The sequence below is a fragment of the Gallinula chloropus genome (assembly GCF_964237585.1).
Source record: "Gallinula chloropus genome assembly, chromosome: Z".
NCBI classification, from domain to species: Eukaryota; Metazoa; Chordata; class Aves; order Gruiformes; family Rallidae; genus Gallinula; species Gallinula chloropus.
The window spans coordinates 78,642,875-78,662,493 of NC_140089.1; the positions used below are offsets into that span (position 1 = coordinate 78,642,875).

The window sequence follows — 19,619 nt, forward strand, 5'->3', positions numbered from 1 at the left end:
GCCCGCCCCGCCCCGCCCCCCCCCCATTGGCTGCCGCTCCCGTCACTCCCCACACACCCTCCCAGCCTTAAAGCGCCCGCACATCCCCCTGCGCCCACGCGTGACGCGCCCCCCATCAGCCCACGGGGATGCCACCACTCCCCCCCCCCGCCAGCCTCCAGGGCCGGGTGTCATGGGGACACAGCCATTGCCGTCCTCCCCTTCCCCTCCCTGCACCTTCCCCCGCCCCAAAATCATGGCAAGCAGCCCCACTGAGGACCCCGGGGCGTTTATTGGCGCCTCAGAATCCCATGCGCGGGCGCTTGCGGCGGGGCTGCGAGGCGGAGGAGAGCTGGCTCTGTGAGGAGGGGATGCAGAGCTGGCTGGCCTGGCTGCCCAGGGGCTCCGGGGTCTCGGTGGTAGCCTCGGCCCACACCGACAGGTAGTCCCGCAGCGTCTTCCGCCGCTCCTTGGGGATGCCGCGGCAGCGCAGGTTCTGGGAGGAGAGCAGGTCTTCGTCCGGCACCGGTGTCGCCGGGCGCTGGGGTGGCAGCGGGGAGGCCTCCCGGGGAGGAGCGGATGGGGGGCCGGGGGAGAGCGGCGGGGGGCCCACATCGCTCATCTCCGACAGCTCGGACTGGTAGGTGACAGAGGAGACGAAGCTGGAGGAGAGGCTGCGCCGGCCCCGCGCCCGCTTCTGCTGCTGCCGCCGCTCCCGCAGCGCCCGCTTCCGCTGCGCCAGGCTGAAGCTCGTCCTGTCCTCCCACCACTGCTCCCAGTCCCCGGCCCAGGCCGCCATCAGACGGGCGCTCAGAGGGTCCTGAGCTCCGCACGGTTCCTGGGGCTGCGACAGGGCAGGGGGTTGCGGGGCTGGGGTGTCCCAGCACTGGATGCGGCTCCCTTCCCGCATGGCCTGGCGCAGCCGCTGGCGGGCCTGCCTGTGCAGGGCACTGGGGCCCACCGGGGTCTCCAGATCTTTCCGGGTGAAGAGGCGCCTCTGGCTGAGGGCGGGGGTCCAGGTGTGCCGGCGGGGCTCCCCACAGCCTCTGGAGAGAGCCTTCAACCAGCGGCGGTACCGCAGGGCTTCGGCTGGGCTGGGCACTGCTGGGGAGGGCTGGGGGCTGACACAAGGCTCCTGGGGCGGTTCGACTTCCTCTGGAGCCGCTGGTGTCCCCTCCTCCTCCTCATCCTCATTGATAATCACTTCCAGGTTGGACAAGTAGAAGGTTTGCTCTTCCTCCTCTTCTTCTTCTTCTTCATCATCGCTGCCTGATCCCAGCGGGCTGCTGGCTGGTGCCTTGAAGAGAGGGGAAGAGCCAGGGGCTGCTGCAGGCTCATCCCCTGAGGTGGGAGCAGGGGCCTTAGCAGGGGGCCGAGCTGCCTCATGGCTCAGCCTCTGGCAGAAGACATCCCCAGCCTCGGAGAGCTGGAAAACCAGCAGGGATTCTCGTGGCCCATCCTCCTGCAGCGTGGCAGCCAGCCCTGTCGGGAGAGGAGGACATTTCCAGAGAGGTCCCAGCCCTGGGGCCCAGCCAGTAGTGGGGGCTGCCCCCACCCCACCACGGACACACTCACTCCTGGCTCCTGCGCACTCCCCTCTTCTAGGTTATTAATCTCTCACCTTGTCATTCAGGGCTTTGCTTTTGCTTCTTCATCCGCCACCCCAGGGCACAGTGAAGGCTGTACCCCTCCCCTCAGCCCACAGCCTGTCCCCCAGGACCCGCACCACAGGACGGCATGGGACACCCACCGGCAACCGGGGCACCGAGGCGCTGCTGGAGCAGGTGGTGACGGTGTGGGAGCTGGGCAGGCATGTGCTGCAGGCAGCCCGCAATGCTGTGCAGCTTCTGTGGTGGTCCGGCCAGCTGGCAGGCCGAATGGCTGCCCCCTGTGGAAGGACACACCAAAAACTGGCTGGAGAGCATTGACGCTGGGGTGGCAGCGTGTCCCAGCGTCGAGGAGGCGGGATGTGGGCACAGAGAAGACCCGGCCCTGCAGCACCCCCTGAACCCAGTCTCACCCCGGTACTGCAGCAGCAGGAGCTCCTGGGTGCAGGATGCACCAAGCAGCAGCTTATGGCTCCTCCCAGGACCCCCCGGCGTCAGGTGGGCAAGGAGAGGGGGGGCCTTCATCATGTGCGCCCACTTCAGCACGGGCACCAGCGGCAACCGCTCGTCCACCACGTACACAGAGAACTGCGAGACAGGGGGCACGGCTCAGTGGGGCTCCCCAAAACACACTGTGGGAGCCCCCTTTAGCTGGGTTATCACAGAATTGTAGGGGTTGGAAGGGACCGTGAGAGATCATTGGGTCCCGCTCCCCTGTGGACACCAGGAGCCAGGGCTGTGTTGGGGTCTCCTCCCTGGCCCCCAGCTGTCCCTCCTGACTCTGGTGAGACTCACCTGGGTGGTGACAAGGTGCTGGGAAGGGTGAGCCCTGCCCAGGTACATGGGCAGCACCACGCGCTCGCCCCGCTGGCAGTCGGCTTCCTCACCCACCTTGAACAAGTCGAAGTGGCACCTCTCAGGGGCCTGCAGCAGCAGAGGGGAGAGGTGTCAGCTTTGGGATGAGGAACCCTCCCCCCTACCTGCTGCCAGCCCCCTGACCACCCTCCCGGGCTCACTCGGGCATCCAGGCACTGCAGGCCGGTGCGGTCGGCACAGCTCAGCACCCGCGGGTGGGCGGTGAAGTCGCTCCAGCGCCAGGGTGAGTGGTCCAGAAAAAACATGGTCTGGGGGTCGTGGCGGAGCCGCTGCAGCCTGTGGGGAGAAGGTAGAACCACCCTGCTCACCTGAGTTCCCCCCCCCACCCCCTTGAGACCCAGGAATGTGCATGAGCCCCTCCCCCCAGCCCCGAGTCCCCCATCTCACCCTGTCTCAACGCTCCAGAGGTAGACAGCTCCGCTCTGGGTACAGACGGACAGCTCCCCGGGTAGGTGAGGGCTGTGGGATGAGTGGCACAGCATCACTCAGAGCATCTGCCACGGGGTGGGGGGTGCTGCAGGGGCAGTGGAGCCCCCTCCTCGCAAAGCTCCATGCCCCCCTGGTGCCTACCTGACAGTGAGGCAGGTGGCAGGCACGCTGGTGCGGATCACCTGCAGTGGGGTGGGTGCTGCTCCCACCCTGCCCGGCACCCTCCAGACCCCACAGTGATAGTCCGAGCGGACACCTACGAAATCTGGCAGGGGACAGGAGAGGGCACGTGAGGTGGCAGCGTCCTGTGGCCTCCCTGCCAACCCCATAGCCCACGCTCTGTCCAGCTGGAGGGACAGATCCTGGGGTATGGATCCTTGGGCTTGCTCACCTTCCCCATCCACCTGGGCGGCAGCAACTTGCCGGATGCGCCCATTGAGCTCAAACTGTGCTGGGGAGCCCTGGGCACGGGGCAGGTCTTCCAGCACCACATTCTGGAAATCTGGGGTGCTGGATAAGGGCAGTGCAACTTAACTTCCCCATTCCCTCCCCAGAGACACCCCACAAGGAAAGGATACAGAGGTGGTTCATGGCCTGCCCTCCGGGATACACGAGGCGGCCAGTGCGTGCCCCCACGTCTTTGGGGGGCAGCCAGGCCAGGGATCCCCCCGTGAAGCTGTCATCAAAGACGAGCCCGGCCCACTGCAGCAGCAGCTCCTCGTGCACACACTCTGCCAGCAGCCCCAACGGCACCTCAAAGAGCCAGTCACGACAGAGGTGGGAGAACCAGCGCAGGCGGGCGGCAATGTGCTGCTGGCGGCAACCGCTGCAGGGGGGAGGGGGACAGCCAGTGTCAGGTGGGGAGAAAGCAGGAGTCCCTCCCAACCTGCTCCAGGGCAGGGGACTTGGGGACACTTACCGCCTGGACTCCAGACGTTCGATTTCCTCCATGAGGGCCGTCATGCGGATGGTGCTATTCCGGGCTGGTCTCTGCAGGGAGAAGAAGGGGCAGAGGCTGGGGCTGGCAGCTACAAGGGCAGGGGCAGGGGACGGCCACTGTTGCCCCTGCACAGACACTGACCTTCAGCTTGGAGTTACCCAGGAAGAAGTTCTTGTGCAGCAGCCACCCCATTGAGCCAAACGCATCTTCTGGGTGATCCACAAAGAAGTGGCCGAGCTGTGCAGGAAGGACAGGGAAGGGTTGGGATGCGTAGGGATCCTGTGCCATCCCCCCAGGGCCTTGGCAGGTTCCAGGTCCCTTATGTCCTACCTGCTTGGTGAAGTCCAGGGAGGCTCCAAACTTGCCTGCCCGGAGCTTCCTGCGCAGGACGCCGCGGTAGAGGATGTCCTGAGGTGCGAGCAAAGGGACCCAGGAGGCTGCAGAGAGAGGGCAGGAGCCGATCGGTACCGCACAACTCCTGGGATGCTGCTGCAGCACCACGGGGTGATGGGTCACCACCGGTCCCTGCTCCTTCCGTGCGAGCACCCTCGGGGAGAGCTGCTAGAACTCCCCGTGGCGGCACCGGCGGGGATCCCGAGCCGCCGGGCAACGGGGCAGGCATGTGCGGAGCGGGACGTGTTCCCCCCACTCCCCTCCCCGGTGTCCCGGGGGCGCACAGCGCACTCGCGTCCCGCCCCTTCATCCCCGCAGCCCTCACTCGCGTTGGGAGGCAGGATGGGCACGGCGGCGGCGTTGGCGGGTTCCCAGTTCTCGCCTCTCCCGCCGCGGCGGGGAACGAACGTGGTCTCGGCCTGCGGGGAAAGGAGGCGGGAGGTGAGGGGGGGGGCGGCCTCGCCTCCGCCTGCCCGGCGCCGGCCCGGCCCCCGGGCTGGGCAGAGCGCGGCCTCACCTGCCGTCGGAAGGGCCCGTCCTCCAGAACCTGCCCGTGCTCGCCCCAGCCGGCGACCGGAGCGGGGCCGCCCTCCTCCCGGGGCGGGCCGGCGCCGAAGAAGGCCGGGAAGAGAGCGGCCGGGAACTCCATGGCCCGAGGCTGGGGGGGGGCGGCGGTGGCGGGAGGGGGGGAGCTCAGGGGGTGCGGCGGGGCCGGGTCGAGCCCGCGGGCTCCGGTCGCTCGGTGCCCACGAGGGGACCGCGCCGCCGGCGGAAGCTCTTCCCACCAATCAGTGTCCGGGAAAGGAGCGGGGCCAGAGCGGCGCCTCCGCCAGCGCGCTGCTGGGCGCTGCTGCCCCCTGGCGGGGGAGCGGCGGGGCCGGGACACGCTGTCGGGGGGGTCCGGGCACGGGCACCGTCCTCAGGCCGGCCCGGCCCCGGTGCCGCGCCCCGGAGGCGGGGTGTGTGTGTGTGTGGGGCCGAGGGTCGGTGGATGTGGGCCCGTCCCAGCCCCCCCAACCCTTACCCGGGTGGCCCCGCACAGGCTTCGCCCCGGACACCCCCGTCCTGCCCCGGCTCCGACCCCTCTTCCCTCACCCGGGCAGACGCAGGGTCCCCGTGAGGGTCTCGCCGTGACCGGCCCCCCCCATGGGGAGGGAGGTACCCGCACCCCACTGCTGAGCTCAGGGGGAGCTTCGTGTGGGGAATCCGGGGGTGGAGCGGCACGGGCTGCCCTGTGCCGCTCCCGAGGGAAGCGGAGCCAGGTGGCACCCGGAGGGAGCGGGAGCATCGGGCCGGCCCCGCAGCTGCGCCCCTGATGTCTGCGCTGGGGGACGCCCCGCAGGCACGTCGGGGTGGGCCCGGCGTGGGGCGGGGGGAGTGGGGGTGGCTGTGTCGGGTCCCCATTACCCCCGGCTCCTGGTGTGGTCTGCTGTGGGGGCAGCTGGCAGCGGCGCTACGCGGGGCAGGGGACGCCTCGCAGTTGGTGACCCAGCCGCCTGTGCCGTGCCCCGGGAGGAAGGTGGTGTGGGCGCAGTTCGGGAATGATGTCGGGGGAGTCTGGGGAGGGTGCGATGGCATCGCTTCCAGCCGGGGTACCCTCGTCCCTGCCCAGACCCCTCCTCCCGGACACCTCAGCAAGGTAAATACTCGGGTTTATTGGGGCAAGACGATAGCCACTGTCAGGAAACCACCCGACCCCCATCGAGCAGCCCCCATAGGTAGCCCCGCTCCTCCCCATAAGCAGCCCTTGCTGCCCTTCATCCCCTTTCCACGAGATGCCCCATTTACCCCCAGCGCCACAGCCCACTTGTCCCCCTACACCCCAGCCCCACGGCCCCTTTTGCCTGTCCCCTGGGTAGCCTAACCCCACGGGCAGTTGTCTCCCAGCTCCATGTCCCCGTCTCCCTCTCCCTGCCCCAGCTCAGCCACACGTCCCCAGCTTCCCAGGAGCCCCGAGCTCCTGTCCCCGCTCTGTATCCCAGTCCCACGTCCGTGTCCCCCTGCCTCACTCCTCCGTCCCCACCCGTGTCCCTGTCCCCACGCCCCCCAGTCCCACGGCCCCGAGCCCCGGCGCCCCGAGCAGCTGTTCCCCCCCAACCTCGGGGGCACCGGGTCGCGCGGGGAGGGGGGGGGCGGGTGGCCCCCGCCGCCGAGTGACGCTCCCGGTGACCAATGGCCGCGAGGGGGGGGCGGCCCTGGGGGGCGGGGCGAGTGACGTCATGGGCGCCGGTGCGCGGCGGGGCTGCTGGCGGCGGGCGCCCCACGGCAGCCGGCGCGGCGGCATGGGCCGGCGGGGCGGTGGGGGCGGAGGGCAAGGGCGGCCGCTCGCCCCCCCGCATCGCCTCCCCCTGCTGCTCCTGCCCCTCCTCCTCCTCCTCCTGCCGCCGCCCGCCGGTGAGTCCCGGGGGCGCGGGGGGTGTGGGGCGCGGGGTAGGGGGGGTGGTGTGGGGCAGCACAGGCGCGACGCGGCACCGGGGGCGGGCAGGGGATGGACGGGGCGCGGGAGGCCCCCTGCGTGGGGTGCGTGTGCGGCGGGGCACGGCGATGCACAGCGGGGATGGGGCGCGTAAGCCGTGGGGCGCGTTTGCTGTGGGGTCTGTGTGTGTGCAGTGGGTGGGAGGTCTGCACGCTGTGGGGCATTGGGGGGGGGTGTGGGGCGGGGCACAGGGTGGTCGCCTTGCTGGGCAGGGGGGCGAGTTTGTGGTAGGAATGAAGGACATGGTGTGGGTGGGCATGCAGTGGGGCAGGGGGGTGGGTGAGAGTGGGGCGCAGGGGTGCGTATGTGGCGGGGCGCAGCCTCTGCCCGCTGTGGGGTTGAGGATGGGGGTGCGGTGGGACATGGCGAGTCCGTGCAGCGAGGGATGGGGTGCGCACCCGCTGGTGGTGCGGGCACGTAAGCAGCACGGCTCGGAGGTGTGCCGGATTGGGTGTGGGGTGGGTGTGCAGTGGGGCAGGAGCTGCACGTGCGATAGGGCACGACGTGCGTGTGTGGGGGGACACGGAGAGGGTGTGTGCAGCGGGCTGTTGGCATAATGGAGCGTGGGGCTGCCTGTGCAGGGGGTCCCCGGTTGCCCATGCGATGGGATGCAAGGGTGTGCGTGCAGTGGTGATGCGCGTGCTGTGGGGCAGTGGGTACCCACGCAGCGGGGCATGGGGATCGGCGAGCGGTGGGGCACAGAGGTATGCACAGCAGGAGGATGCAGGCAGTGCACATACAGTGGGACACCCTGAGGCGAGGGGGGGGAACGACACGACAGGTGCGTGGGCGGTGGGTCCGAGGGGCTGCAGATATGGGGCGGAAGGCGGTGTGCACGCTGTGGGGCAGGGGGAACGGACAGCCTGCAGAGAGGGGAATGTGTGCCCAGCGAGGCGTCGGGATGTGCCGGGGAACACCGGCGGGACTGTGCGAGGCGGTGCGCAAGTGTGGGGCGCGGGAGCGGGCTTGGTGACGGGGATGAGGAGGGGGGTCGCAGGAGGCATTCCCCGAAGAGGGGGACAGCTGGTCGAGGGCTGCCGGTGCCGCGGGGCGCCATAGGGCAGCGGTGGGGCGGCCGCGGGAGCTGTCCGCGGTGCTGAGCGCCGGCCGCGGGAGCTGTTCGCAGTGCTGAGCTCCGGCCGCGACCTGGGGCCGTAGTCCTGGGGTGGGGGTCCCGCTGGGCTGGGACTGGCTTTCCTCCTTCCCCCGCCTCCATGGATAGGAAGTCCCGCTTCATCCTCCAGCAAGCTCCCCGTTCCGAGCTCTGGCTACGTTGCCACGGGGTTTCACCCTGACCCTCTGCCTGCAGCTGGCTCCCCCCCACCTTACCCCGGGCCCGAGGGTATGGGCAACCGTGGTGGAGCTGGAAAGCTCCTAGTGCTTCCCTCCGTGCCATCTTCCTGGAATTGCATTCAACATACCCTCCTCCCTGGGGTCTGCTGCCAGGTCACTGTCTCCACGTGGGGAGGGAAGCTGAGGAGTGTCTTGATGGCTCACGGTGGGGAAATTGGGATCGGGTGCTCTTGCGCTGAGACAGGTATTTCAGGCCCGGCTCGTGTCAGCTGGCAGCGAAGGGGAGGGGGAGCTGCCTTTGTTCCAGACAAGGGAGCAGATGCATGTCAGCGTACAGCCAGCTGGGGCTGCACACACGCAGCAAAAACACACGTGCACACAAGCACATGCGCGTGCTCCCAGTCAGCTCCCTGCTGTGCAGAGCAGCCCTTCTTTTTGGCTACCCCTCTCCCCTCTGGACGAGTCTTCCTGGGCACAGCCCTGCTCCCAGCTCATCCTCTGTTGGCATCCTCCTTTGCCAACAGCTTGTGTGGAGGTGGTGCTCTTCCTTGGTGCATCTTGGGGAGAATAATGGATGGGTGTTCCAGGCTGGCACTGAGGAAGCGTGGCAATGGTAGAGTGAAGTTACAGCTGCTGTCTGGAGATCAGGTCTCCCTTGTCCCTGCTGCGCCACGGAAGTGGCTGCCCCTCCGCTGCTGGGGCTCCTGGAAATCCCTGGACGTTGAACTGTCAGACAGCTGGGCAGGGGGAGGGGGCTCCAGTGCGTGCTGGGGGCTTGCAGGAAGTGTCTTGCAGACATGGGGCTGTGCAGAGTCATGTGTGCCCGTGCATGTGGGTGTGCACGCCTCCACTTTGCCGTGCACGCAGACGGCACCCACGTGTGCATATGTGCACACATATGTGCACCATTCCTCCTCCACAAACCAGGGGGGAGCTGGGAGGCTGTGCAGGAAGGGCACTGCTCGCTCCTGCATGTGGCTGTAGGCTGGGGGCTCCGTGGCTTGTGATGGATGCCGTGCCTGGCCTCTTTGGCAGGCAGAGAAGGGGGGGATCTGTGTCTCTGTGGGAGCTGACTTGTTGGGGCAGGGCTGGGGCTGTGAGGGATGGTGCCTTTGTCCCTGGTAAAATGCAGGGAGCAGGTTGGCACTGGAGAGGACAGTGAGTTGAAAGAGGTGAGCTGCACCAGGGCAGAGCCTGAGCAGCCAGGGCCAGGGGCTCCTCGGGCTCCAGAGGACAAACGCCCACAGCTTGGGGAGCCGGGCTTGAGGCAGGTGCTCATCCAGGTGCCATGCAGACTGTGTCAGGGCTGGGACTCACTGGAATGGCACAGTCCCAGCTCCTCCTGCCTCTAGGGTGCTGTTTTTGGGGCATGTTCAGAGCCTGGGTGGGTGGGCTTGGTCTGGGTGGGGTGTTGCACCCCCCCCACCTCATCCCTCCACCCTGATGAGAGCCACTCGGGTCTCCCCTGCAGATGGGCTCTTTGTGACCGACTACTTCACTCGCACGCCACGCAAGCTGAGCCCCTTCCGCTCCTTTGCCAGCATCGAGCTCTTCCATTTCCACATCCCTGAGGACACCGTCATCGCCGTCTGGAACCTCATCACCTTCAAGGAGCAGGGTGGCACCTTTGGGGATCAATGCCCAGACCGTAGCATCACTGTGTGAGTAAGCAGCCTGCCCTGCCTGTCCCCTCCCTGCCTGTGCCCCCTGCCCAGACGTACCCTGGAGCCCTCCTGCTCTTGCCTGCTGCCTGCCTGCACGCACAGATGTGTGTGTACACACGCAGATGGGCACACGTGTGCACAGAGACACACTTACATGCACACACACTTACATGCACACTCATTGCTCATGGTTCATCTTCCCAGGGCCGTTGCAGGCCCCACTCTTTTGTGCACCTCGTACACAAGCTGTTTTGCTTCAGCCCCCACCTCGGGAAGCTCTCAGTCTCCAGCAAGGTCCCAACTAACAGGCGGCTTCTCCACGATGTCTCCCAGCTCCCTGATAGTACAGAGAGCAGAGCCCCGCATGCAGGGCAGGCCGGCCCTGACAGGATGCCCGTCCTGCACCCCACCAACTGCTCTCTGTCTTGCAGATATTTCCGCTCAGGGGCTCCCTCTGTCATTAACCCGCTGCACACCCACTTCCCCAGGGACACGGCTGTCCCTGGCTCCTTCGCCCTGACCCTCACCTGGACCCTGCCCAACCGCACCACTGGCGTGTTCAATGTCACCAGCCCGCTGCCCGGGGACTGGTTCCTGGCTGCCCACCTGCCCAAAGATGAGGGCAAGATCTCTGTCAAGGTGAAGGGCTTGTGTGTGGGGGGGGGAAATGTGGGGCGGCAGGGCTTACTGCTGGGCTCTGCTGGCACCTGACTCCTCTGGGCTAGCAGCACCTGGGTCAGGTGTCTCATGTGGGGACAGTGCCCCATGCCCCTGGCCCTGTGCTGACAGTCCTGCTGCTGCAGGGGCTCTACGAGGAGTGCCAGTATCTCTTCCAGCCACAGCTCATCGTGCAGCGCCTGGTGAACATCGCTGTGCTGTACCCCGGCCACGTCACTGAGCAGAGCATGGCCCCCCACAACCGCTCCTGCCTCTACAAGTGAGTGTGAGAAGAGCGTCCTAAGCAGAGGGCATCCCCAGGGTGGGGAGTTTAGGGTGCCCCGTCCCTCTGGCTTGCCTCCCCAGCCCTTGTTGACCATGCTGAGGGGCAGGACCTGACACGGCTGTCCCGCAGGGTGTTTGTGCCCAGCTATACGTCGCGAGTGCTGGTGGAGGTGCTGCGGTGCCGCGGTGCCGAGGGCTGCCCACTCTGGCTGCGGGTGCGGGCCAAGGCACCCCCCTTGCACAACTCCACGGCCCTGGACTGCCGGGAGCACTCTCCCTGCCAGCTGGCGCTGGACCTGCCCTTCTGGCAGCACTGGTACTACGTGCTGGTGGAGAAACACCCTGGGGTGCCGGGCACTGTCTCCTTCCAGGTCACTGTGCAGCTCACAGGTGAGGGTACATGGGGAGGTAGGGGTGGGGGGCACGGTCATCACTCTGCGTGGGTGATCGGTGTGGCGGGGGAGGTAAAGGACGCTCGCAGGATCTGGCCCCAGCTGGGTGCAGAGCAATGCTCAGCTCTGCTGGGAGGTGTTGGGGATGGGCTGCAGATGGAGGTGGGCAAGAAGGAGAGGTGGGAGCTAAGAACGTGGGGGCTGGAGGGGCCATACAGTGCCCAGGCTGACAGCTCTGCCCCGCAGACTGCTCCCGACCCAGCCTGGCTCGGCCACCCTTCCTGCCCTCCAGTGCCTCCATGAACATGCCCCACTCCTTCGGCTCTGCGGGCGGGCTGGCACTAGGGGACAGCCCTCCCCCTGCCAGTCCCAACGGCACCAAGAACCCGGACCCTGCTCCCGCCACCTCGCCCGCCGGTGAGCGGTGCTGGCCGGTCCGCCCCACGCTGCGCAATGAGCTCGACACCTTCTCCGTCCACTTCTACATCTTCTTCGGGCCCAACGTCTCGGTGCCGCCGGACCGCCCCGCTGTCTTTGTCATCAACCTCCTACCCGTGCTGGACAGTGGTGGGGTGCTTAACTTGGAGCTGCGGCTCAACGTGGTGAGGTGGCCATGCTGTGCCTTGGATGGGGCAGGGGAGCCTGGGGGGGGGGCGGGGGGGGCAGGCAGGGAGATGGGTGGTGTCAGGGCTGCAGCAGGGTGAGGGGCTGGCTTCGGGGTGCTCATGCATCATCGTTTGGGAGCTCTTGGGTGATGGAGTACAGGTTAGGGTGCTGCAAGGGCAGAATATTGGCTTGGATTTGGGGTGCTCTTGGGTGGTAGGCAGCGGTTAGGGCACTGCTAGGTGTTGTAGTGTGATCCAGGTACTGTCAGAGCAGGAGCCACCTCCGGCACTGGTTTAGGGCCATCTCCTCCTCTGCCATCAGAGCTCCCTGTGTGGTGAGAATGTGACAGTATTTGGCTGTCTGAACCATGAAGTCCCACTGACGTCCAGTGACAACACATCGGTCACCTGTGAGACAGGTAGGCTGGGCTGTGCCTATCCATCCTGCCATGGCCGTGGGGGCTGCACCCCTTCATAAGCCCGGTGAGGGGCTGAGTGGGAGAGAGCAGAGACCGTGGGGGGAATCTGGCCCCAGAGCCTGGCACAGGGCACCCTGTCCCTGCTGTGCCCAGCAGAAGGGGCTACCTGCTGCCCTGCTCACGTGGAGCTCTCCCTGCCCACAGAGTCCCTGGCAGGCTTCCTGCTCTCCGTCAATGCCACGGCCAGCCTCAGCCGCCTGCGCATCCCCTACCCACAGACGGGCAGCTGGTACCTGAGCCTGCGCTCGCTCTGTGCCATGGAGCACGGGTAAGAGCCCTGATGCCCAGAGGGGCTGTCCCCACCCTGGGCAGCATCTCTGCGTGCTGGGGGTCTGCGGGTGTGCCTGGCCCTCGCGCTGCGTGTCACCGCTCACGTGTGTGCACGTGGCTTCACGGGCTGCGGTGTCACCATGTGTGTGCCTGCGTGGGCACGGACGGCTCCATCTCGCGCCTGCCTGACCATCTGTGGGTCCCCGCGGCTCTTCCCTCTGTCTCTCGGTTAGGAAGCGCCTGTCAGCTCGCGAACGCCGCGCGTCTGGTGGTGCCTGCCTGGCCCATCTGTACCCGTGCTGGGAGGGGACTGGGCTGTCACTGCGCGGACGGGGCTTGGCTGTGCATACGAGGGGGCATCTCTGCTCCAGCCGCTGTGCCACCGCTCCGCTCAGCCTCTCCAGGGACCAGTCCTTCATCTGCCGCTCTGCCCCCGTCCCGTGTGGCTGCCTGAGCGCCCGGGGAGGAGCGGGGCTGTTGTGTGCGTGTGTGGGTACACGCAGGAGCCCGTCTGGCTCTCGGTGCTGCGGGCACGTTCAGCGCACCCGTGCGGACAGCACCGGGTGTTCGGTGCGTGCGTCGGGATGGTGCGGAAGGGTGCGGACAGCACCGCGTTCGGGTTTGTGCCAGCAGACAGGGCTGTGTGCGCCCTGCTGAGCCCACGCAGGGACAGCAGGCAGCCCCTCAGCGGAGCCCCCTGCCTCTGCGCAGGCAGCACCCTGCGTGTTGTTGGGGTGCTGGTGCGTGTTGGGGTGCCTGCGCGCCGGCGGGCTGCAGTCGGGGTGTGCTGCTGGGCTGTGGGCCTGCCTGTGCTGCTATGTGCTGGAGCTGCCGAGGTGCTGGGTGTGCCCAGGGGGGTGTGTGGGGAGGGGTGTGGGGGTGTCTGTGTCTGTGTGTGTGTTGCTGTGCCCGCGCTGACTCCGTTGTGCTTCTAGTTCCTGCGGCTGCCGTTGCAGCCGGTCCTGCTGCGAGATGGTCACACTCCAGCACCACAGGGCACAGCGCTGGCACAGACAGGTCCCCGTGAAGTGGGAGCCAGCTGAACACACTGCTAAAGGCCAAGTGGGTCTACATGTGGCCACGTTCCTCCTGCTCAGCCGGTGTGGCGTGGGCAGTCACAGCGCGCAGCATCCTTAGGACCCAGCTCCCAGCTGCCACACACAGCACCAGAGCAGCTCATTTGCGCAGTCGCCCGGTCCCTGGGTCTCCTGGCACCTGCCAGGCCTGGGTGTGACAGGGGTCTTCAGGGGGGGCAGAAGCTGCTTGGAGGCACTCAGGGTGAGGGATGACCCCCTTCCTCTGCACCGCAGGTTTGAGCCCTGCTCCAACGTGACAGCAGAGGTGTACCTGCGCGCCTACCTCTCTCCCTGCATCAACGACTGCGGCATCTATGGTCAGTGCAAGCTGCTGCGCACCAACAACTACCTGTATGCTGCCTGCGAGTGCAAAGCTGGTGAGAGCTGCCTGGGGCACTCATAGTACCCACTGCGCCCAGGGACCGCCCCTGGCATCCCACTCCTCTCCCTGGGGGCTGTACACCCCGTTAGTCCCCCCGTGCCAGCTCTCTGCAGGGTGCTGGACAAGGGGTTCCCTGCTCCCTCCCCAGCCCCTGCGAGTGCTGCAGGGTGATGGGAGCTCTCCCGGCCACAGGCTGGAATGGCTGGGGCTGCACAGACAACGCCGAGGCTTTCTCCTATGGCTTCCAGCTCCTCTCCACACTGCTGCTGTGCCTCAGCAACGTCATGTTTGTGCCTCCTGTGGCCATTGCTGTCCGCAGCCACTATCTCCTGGAAGCTGCCGTCTACATCTTCACCATGTTCTTCTCCACTGTGAGCATGGGGTGGGGGGGCAGCTGGGGGGGGCAGACAAGGGTCTGGGACCATGCAAGGTGGCTCTCACCCCCCCTTTTCCCCCAACCCCAGTTTTACCACGCCTGTGACCAGCCAGGCATCGTGGTGTTCTGCATCATGGACTACGACGTGTTGCAGTTCTGTGACTTCCTGGGGTCCCTCATGTCCGTCTGGGTCACTGTCATTGCCATGGCTCGGCTCCAGCCTGTGGTCAAACAGGCAAGTGTGGGACTGTGTGGGGCAGGTGGGGAGTGCACCCATCCTGATGGGTACCGCTGCCTCGCAGGTGCTGTACCTGCTGGGGGCCATGCTGCTCTCCATGGCTCTGCAGATGGACCGCCATGGGCTCTGGAACTTGCTGGGGCCCAGCCTCTTCGCATTAGGGATCATGGCTATCGCCTGGGTAAGGAGATGCTGTCCCTGTCCTCTTCTGTTCCCATCCTGGCTGTGTTCAACATCCCACCCAGCCATCCAGCATCTCCCCTCTCCTGCCTTTCCCCCATGATCCCCCCATTCCCCACCCCCAGCTTCTGGGGGCTGCAGCACTGCGGCGCAGGGGCCAAGCCTGTGCCTGTCAGGGCTGCCTCTTCCAGCCCCCCCCTTTCCCCATCGCAGACAGCTCGCACCATCCGGCGCCGGCACTGCTACCCACCCACCTGGAAGCGCTGGGCCTTCTACCTGTGCCCAGGAGCCCTGATTGCAGCGGCTGCTGTGCTGCTCTACGCCTTCGTGGAGACGGAGGAGAACTACTTCTACATCCACAGCATCTGGCACCTGCTCATCGCTGGCAGCGTGGGCTTCCTGCTGCCACCCCGCGCCAAGCCCAGCGGGCGCCTGGGGCCCCCTCTGCCCCGGCGCAAGGGCTGCGGGTACCAGCTCTGCGTCAACGAACAGGAGGAGCTGGGGCTGGTCGACCCAGCCGTGGCCTCCATCAACAGTATTTGTACCAGTTGATGCCGACGGCAGCCCGGACTCCTGCGGCACGGACAGCAGCCCCTCGGGCAGCCCCCTGCTCTCTTGGCAGGCTGCCTGTCCCCGGGAATGCCAGGACTCCTCCAGGCGGGAGCGCAGCCGCCCGTGCCACCCTGTTCTGACAATTACAGCCTAGTTGAACTTGTCTCTGGGGGTTGCTGCAGCTCAGTCTGGTGCAGAGCTGGGGGTGGGGGTGGGGAGCTCAAGGCTGAGCTGGGGTCACGGTCCTCTCTTTGCCTGGCCGTGGAGGTGCCCTGTGGGGATGTGGCAATGGACACGGTCTCTGACTCTCACTCAGGGGTCTGCAGAACTGCTGCCACGCTGTGGTGGGCTGCTGAGGGGCTCATGCAGCTACAGCATAGAGCAAGGTGCCAAGGGGTGGGCAGGGGAAGAGTGTTCCAGCTCACTGCAGGGCAGGCTGCAGGGCTGGGATGACTTTGCTGCGGCACTGCACTCACACCGGGTGGCTGAATGCCTGACCCATGGGAGTCGGGGAGTCTCCCCCCAAATCTGGCAGTACTGTGGGGAGCCTGTAGCCCTGGGGGGACTGTCACCAGGGAGTGGTGCTGATACTGCCTGCCATGGCGATGCACAGGTGTGGGAGTGCCCTGCATGTGTGGGCCACATCCCCAGGAGCCCACAGCCCATTGGTGTGACCCCCCAGGCCAGAGCAGCTCTCCTGGGTGCCCTACGCCTGCTGCAGCTACCCAGGAGCAGTGACGTCGTGCCCCTGCATCCCTGTTGTTGCCACCAGCCGTGAGCAGCTGCCCTGTTTTGCACTGTGTGGACTGTACCCCACCATGGGGTTGGGATGAGCCTGTCTCAGGCCCTGTTCTGTGTCCTGCCCCGTGGTCAGACCCATGAGCTCAGCACCCACTGAAGCCACAGATGACCATGGTGTAGTGGCACCCACCCCAGCTCTGTGTGTGTGGCTCAGGACAGGGCATTCCCACCCAGGACTGGTTTTCCCACCCAGGTCCTGCAGCTCAGAGCAGGCAAGGTGGACCAGAGAGGGGAAACCCCACTGACCCATCCCATGCTTTTGGGGACTGCTCCAATCCCCTGGGCTCTTCCCAGCCCCACAGGGGCCTTCAGGGGTGAGTCCCCAGGCAAACCCCTGTACCCGCCAGCAGACCCCCTCCCGGTACCCTGGGGATAGAGCTGGGCACAGGGAGATTTACTGGATGCCTAACAGGATTAGCAGCTGCAGGCGGGCAGGCAGCTATGTAATAGGATTGCAATCTAATTAAACCTGCTGCTTGGGAGCTGGGCCCCAGCTGGCTGGGGCAGGGTGGGCATGGGGGGCTGCAGGGGCTGGTGGGGACAGCAGGGATGGGTGGGCAGAGTAGAAGGAGGGGTGAGGTGGGGAGGGCCACAGTGGCTGTGGTTGGGTTCAGGACTTCTCTACCTCAGTCTCTGGGCCTTGCAGGGGACAGTGGCTGTGGGGGACTGTGAGGTGTGCTGCGCAGCCCAGGGTGGCTGGGCAGGAGCTGTGGTCACTGTGCAAGGAGGCTGGGAAATCTGCACCTCCTGCCTTCCTTCCCCTGAGAGCTCACCCTCTGGCACTGGCTCTGCCACACAAAATGCCCTGTCTGGTCCAGCCAGGCAGCTGATTAAGGATTAATTTTTTAATTAAAAACATTACTCACTACACCAAGTCCAATCACTTCCCCGGCAGCCCCCAGGGAATGAGAAGCTCGGCTGTAACTGTGAGAGCAGCACCGTGCTGGATGTGGTGCACACCGAGCACGGGGCTTGTGCCTCTGCAGTGTGCTCACCAGCCCCATGTGTGGCCCTGGACAAGTGCACCCCAAATTAACAGAGGTGTCGGTGCAGCATCCTCACCCCTCTCTCACCCTCCGGGCTCAAGTGCAAACCTGCTGCTTGCCAAGGCTGTTGCAGACCCTACAACAGCAGAGCCTGGTGAGCATGTGGTGGGATGTGCATTCCCCTTGCCATCCCCTGGCCCGCCCCACTTCAGACAGCACCGGGTGGCATGGGAAGGTTTGGATCCCCGGGGGGTCCTGAGAGAGGTGGGAGGGGGTTTTATCAGGTGGAGCTGCCCGGGGAAGCCCAGAGGAGCCAGGCAATGGCTCTGATGGACTCAGCTTCTCCAGGCTCCGGCGGTGTCTCGCTGCTCCCCCTCGTTTTAATTAAACCTGCAACTGCATTTTTCATCTCAAGGACAGGCCCAGCAGCCGACCGTGCTGCCAGGGAGGGAGCTCAGCCAAGCGGTGCTGGAGGGGATCCAAGCACTCTCTGCCAGCCCAGCTTGTCCCCCGGGGCCCATAGGCTGCCCGCTGAGAGGTGGGAATCCCCCTCACCCTCCTCCTCATTTCACCCCCCCAGCCTCATTTCACCCCCAGGGTAGAAACCCAGCCCCCTGCCTAGGAGGCTGGTACAGCCTGGGGGCATCACAGTGCCTCACAGGACTGAGAGGTTTTCGTTCGGTGCTCCTGGCACCTGGCATGGCAAAGCCTCTCTGTCCTGTGGGACACCCAGCTCCAAGCCTGGCTGGGAGCCTGCTGGGATACCCCACGGCAGGCTCCACATCCCTGTAGCCACCTTCCCCTTGTTGCACAGTCAGGAGCACGGGCCTGTCCATCCCCACAGGGTTGGATGAGATTTGCAGTGCATTCCCTATGGTCTGCAGCCTCATCCCTGTGGGAATGAGGTGTTTGGGGTAAAGGTTGGACTCTGCCTTCCTCCCCTTGCTCAGAGGGTTGGGGTCTCTGCAACTCCCACCCCCTCCAGTGTAAACAGCCTTCCTAATGCTCCATCCTTGCTTCTGCCAGGCACAGCAACTGCATCACCATGGCAACAATGTCCCTATAACAACCAGGTACATCTGACATCCCCATGGCAACCGACTCCCTGAACAGCCTGTGAAGAGCTTCGCTTCCTCAGTGCTGGGGGTGGGGGGTGGTTGGAGCCCTATCAGGCCAGCTTGCTGCAGGGATATGGGGACAGACACAGCTGGGATGGCTTTTGGCTAAGTGCTGGAGCATCACAAGCCCTTGTGGCCGCTGTCCTGCCAGAGATGCTGCAGGGGACACAGGTGATGCAGGAGAAGGGGCTGTCCCCAGGGACACCATTGCCCCAGCTCAGCATCCTGCTTCCCTGCCTTGTCCTACCTCTTAGGCCATTAGTGCCATTCAGTCGGCATTCCCTGCTCTGGCACATGCTCCCAGGAAATGCGTATCCTGAGGGCCAGGACCGTGCTTCTTCCCACAACCTGCACCCACCCCTAGCTCCCAGGGCAGGGATGCCCCCAGCCTGCCCTCCCGGTGGGGCTGCCAGGCCCTCCCACCACTGCTGGCCCCTGTCTGCTGGGCTGGACTGACCAGGCCCGAGCCTTGATGCAGTCTGTCGCTGCCGACTGCCATCATACACCATGCAACTTTAATGTGTCAGGCCTGAATTATTGAGCCCTGCAGTGGGATGTGTGCATGGGCAGGACTCATCCTGCTCCGCTCCCTGTCTGTGCACAGGGTGAGGTCCCAGCCTTTTGGGTCTGTCTGGGTGCAGGAGGGTCTCATGCCCCTTGCCAGCCCCAGGATCTGCAGGTTGCCACCACCTTGGTCACCTGGAGGTTGGTGGTCTCCAAGCATGGCATTATCTCTAAGCATGGGTGCAGGGACGGGCGTGTAGGAAGGGATGTGCAACCCTGCTCTGTCCTCACCTTGGGATTTTCTCCCTGAAGCCTCATGCAGCCCCATGGCTGGGGACAACAGATCCCACACGGCTGCCCTAGGAGGTCCCTGCCCTGCTCTTGCTCACTTTGCTGGCAGGCCCCAGCAAGGCAGCCAACGTAAATCATGCTGTGGGTGCAGCCAGAGCGTGCTCCCTGGCCAGGGATGGCCGTCACCATGCTGCCCTGGGGATGATAAAAGGCTGGCAGACTGGCCTGGCTGCTCTCTTCGTTTGCAGTTTGCCCGGCGCGCCCCACAACCGCTCGATGATTTTCTCATCAAGCCTCAACTGCCCTCCCCACACAGGCCCATCCATCACCCTTGGTTAGCACTGCTGCACAGACTGCAGGAGCTGGAACCACCAATCCTGCTCTGTCCCTGGCCACCCCTCAGCCTCAAACAGCCCAGGGGAGCAGGTCTGAGCACCCCAAGGGACTGTGCTCCCTGTGGAGCAACCCATGAGATGCCTGCTTGCTCAGCCCTCCTTCTTCCCCATCCCCTAGCTGCAGGTCTCATCCTCCCCACTGTCATCCCCAACCTTCATCCCATATCGGGAACCCCTCAAAGCTTCATCACTAGCCTGCAGAGTGCTGGTTGAGGGCCAGGTGGGAGCCAGGTGCCTGCAAGAGGGAAATACAGCCATGGATGGAGCAAGCCCAGCCCCAGTGCATGCTCCTGCATTGCTCCTGCTGTGGGGCATCTCTCCAGATCCCGGCTCCAGGGTACGACTGTTACATGGGTACCTGTCCCATGAAACTGG

The 19,619-nt window shown here is 65.7% G+C and overlaps 2 protein-coding genes across 2 annotated transcripts; one reads left to right on the top strand and one right to left on the bottom strand.

The window, feature by feature from the left end:
* Nucleotides 1–267: 267 nt before the first annotated feature.
* On the bottom strand, nt 268–4,873 carry TAF1C (TATA-box binding protein associated factor, RNA polymerase I subunit C; the record flags this gene model as incomplete). The annotated part of the gene is made up of 14 exons (XM_084278747.1): nt 268–1,461; nt 1,730–1,867; nt 2,000–2,174; nt 2,382–2,510; nt 2,603–2,738; nt 2,850–2,921; nt 3,033–3,156; nt 3,283–3,393; nt 3,470–3,717; nt 3,811–3,881; nt 3,973–4,068; nt 4,162–4,268; nt 4,550–4,643; nt 4,742–4,873. The coding sequence occupies 14 exons, from the start codon at nt 4,871–4,873 to the stop codon at nt 281–283; spliced, it is 2,814 nt and encodes a 937-aa protein (XP_084134873.1). The 3' UTR covers nt 268–280.
* Nucleotides 4,874–6,443: 1,570 nt separating this feature from the next.
* TMEM8B (transmembrane protein 8B) lies at nt 6,444–15,312 on the top strand (the record flags this gene model as incomplete). Its single annotated transcript, XM_084278527.1, has 13 exons — nt 6,444–6,618; nt 9,465–9,654; nt 10,089–10,296; nt 10,461–10,594; nt 10,730–10,989; nt 11,238–11,593; nt 11,919–12,015; nt 12,220–12,343; nt 13,656–13,798; nt 13,996–14,174; nt 14,268–14,414; nt 14,482–14,598; nt 14,811–15,312. The coding sequence occupies 13 exons, from the start codon at nt 6,444–6,446 to the stop codon at nt 15,147–15,149; spliced, it is 2,469 nt and encodes an 822-aa protein (XP_084134653.1). The 3' UTR covers nt 15,150–15,312.
* Between the last annotated feature and the right edge of the window lie 4,307 nt (nt 15,313–19,619).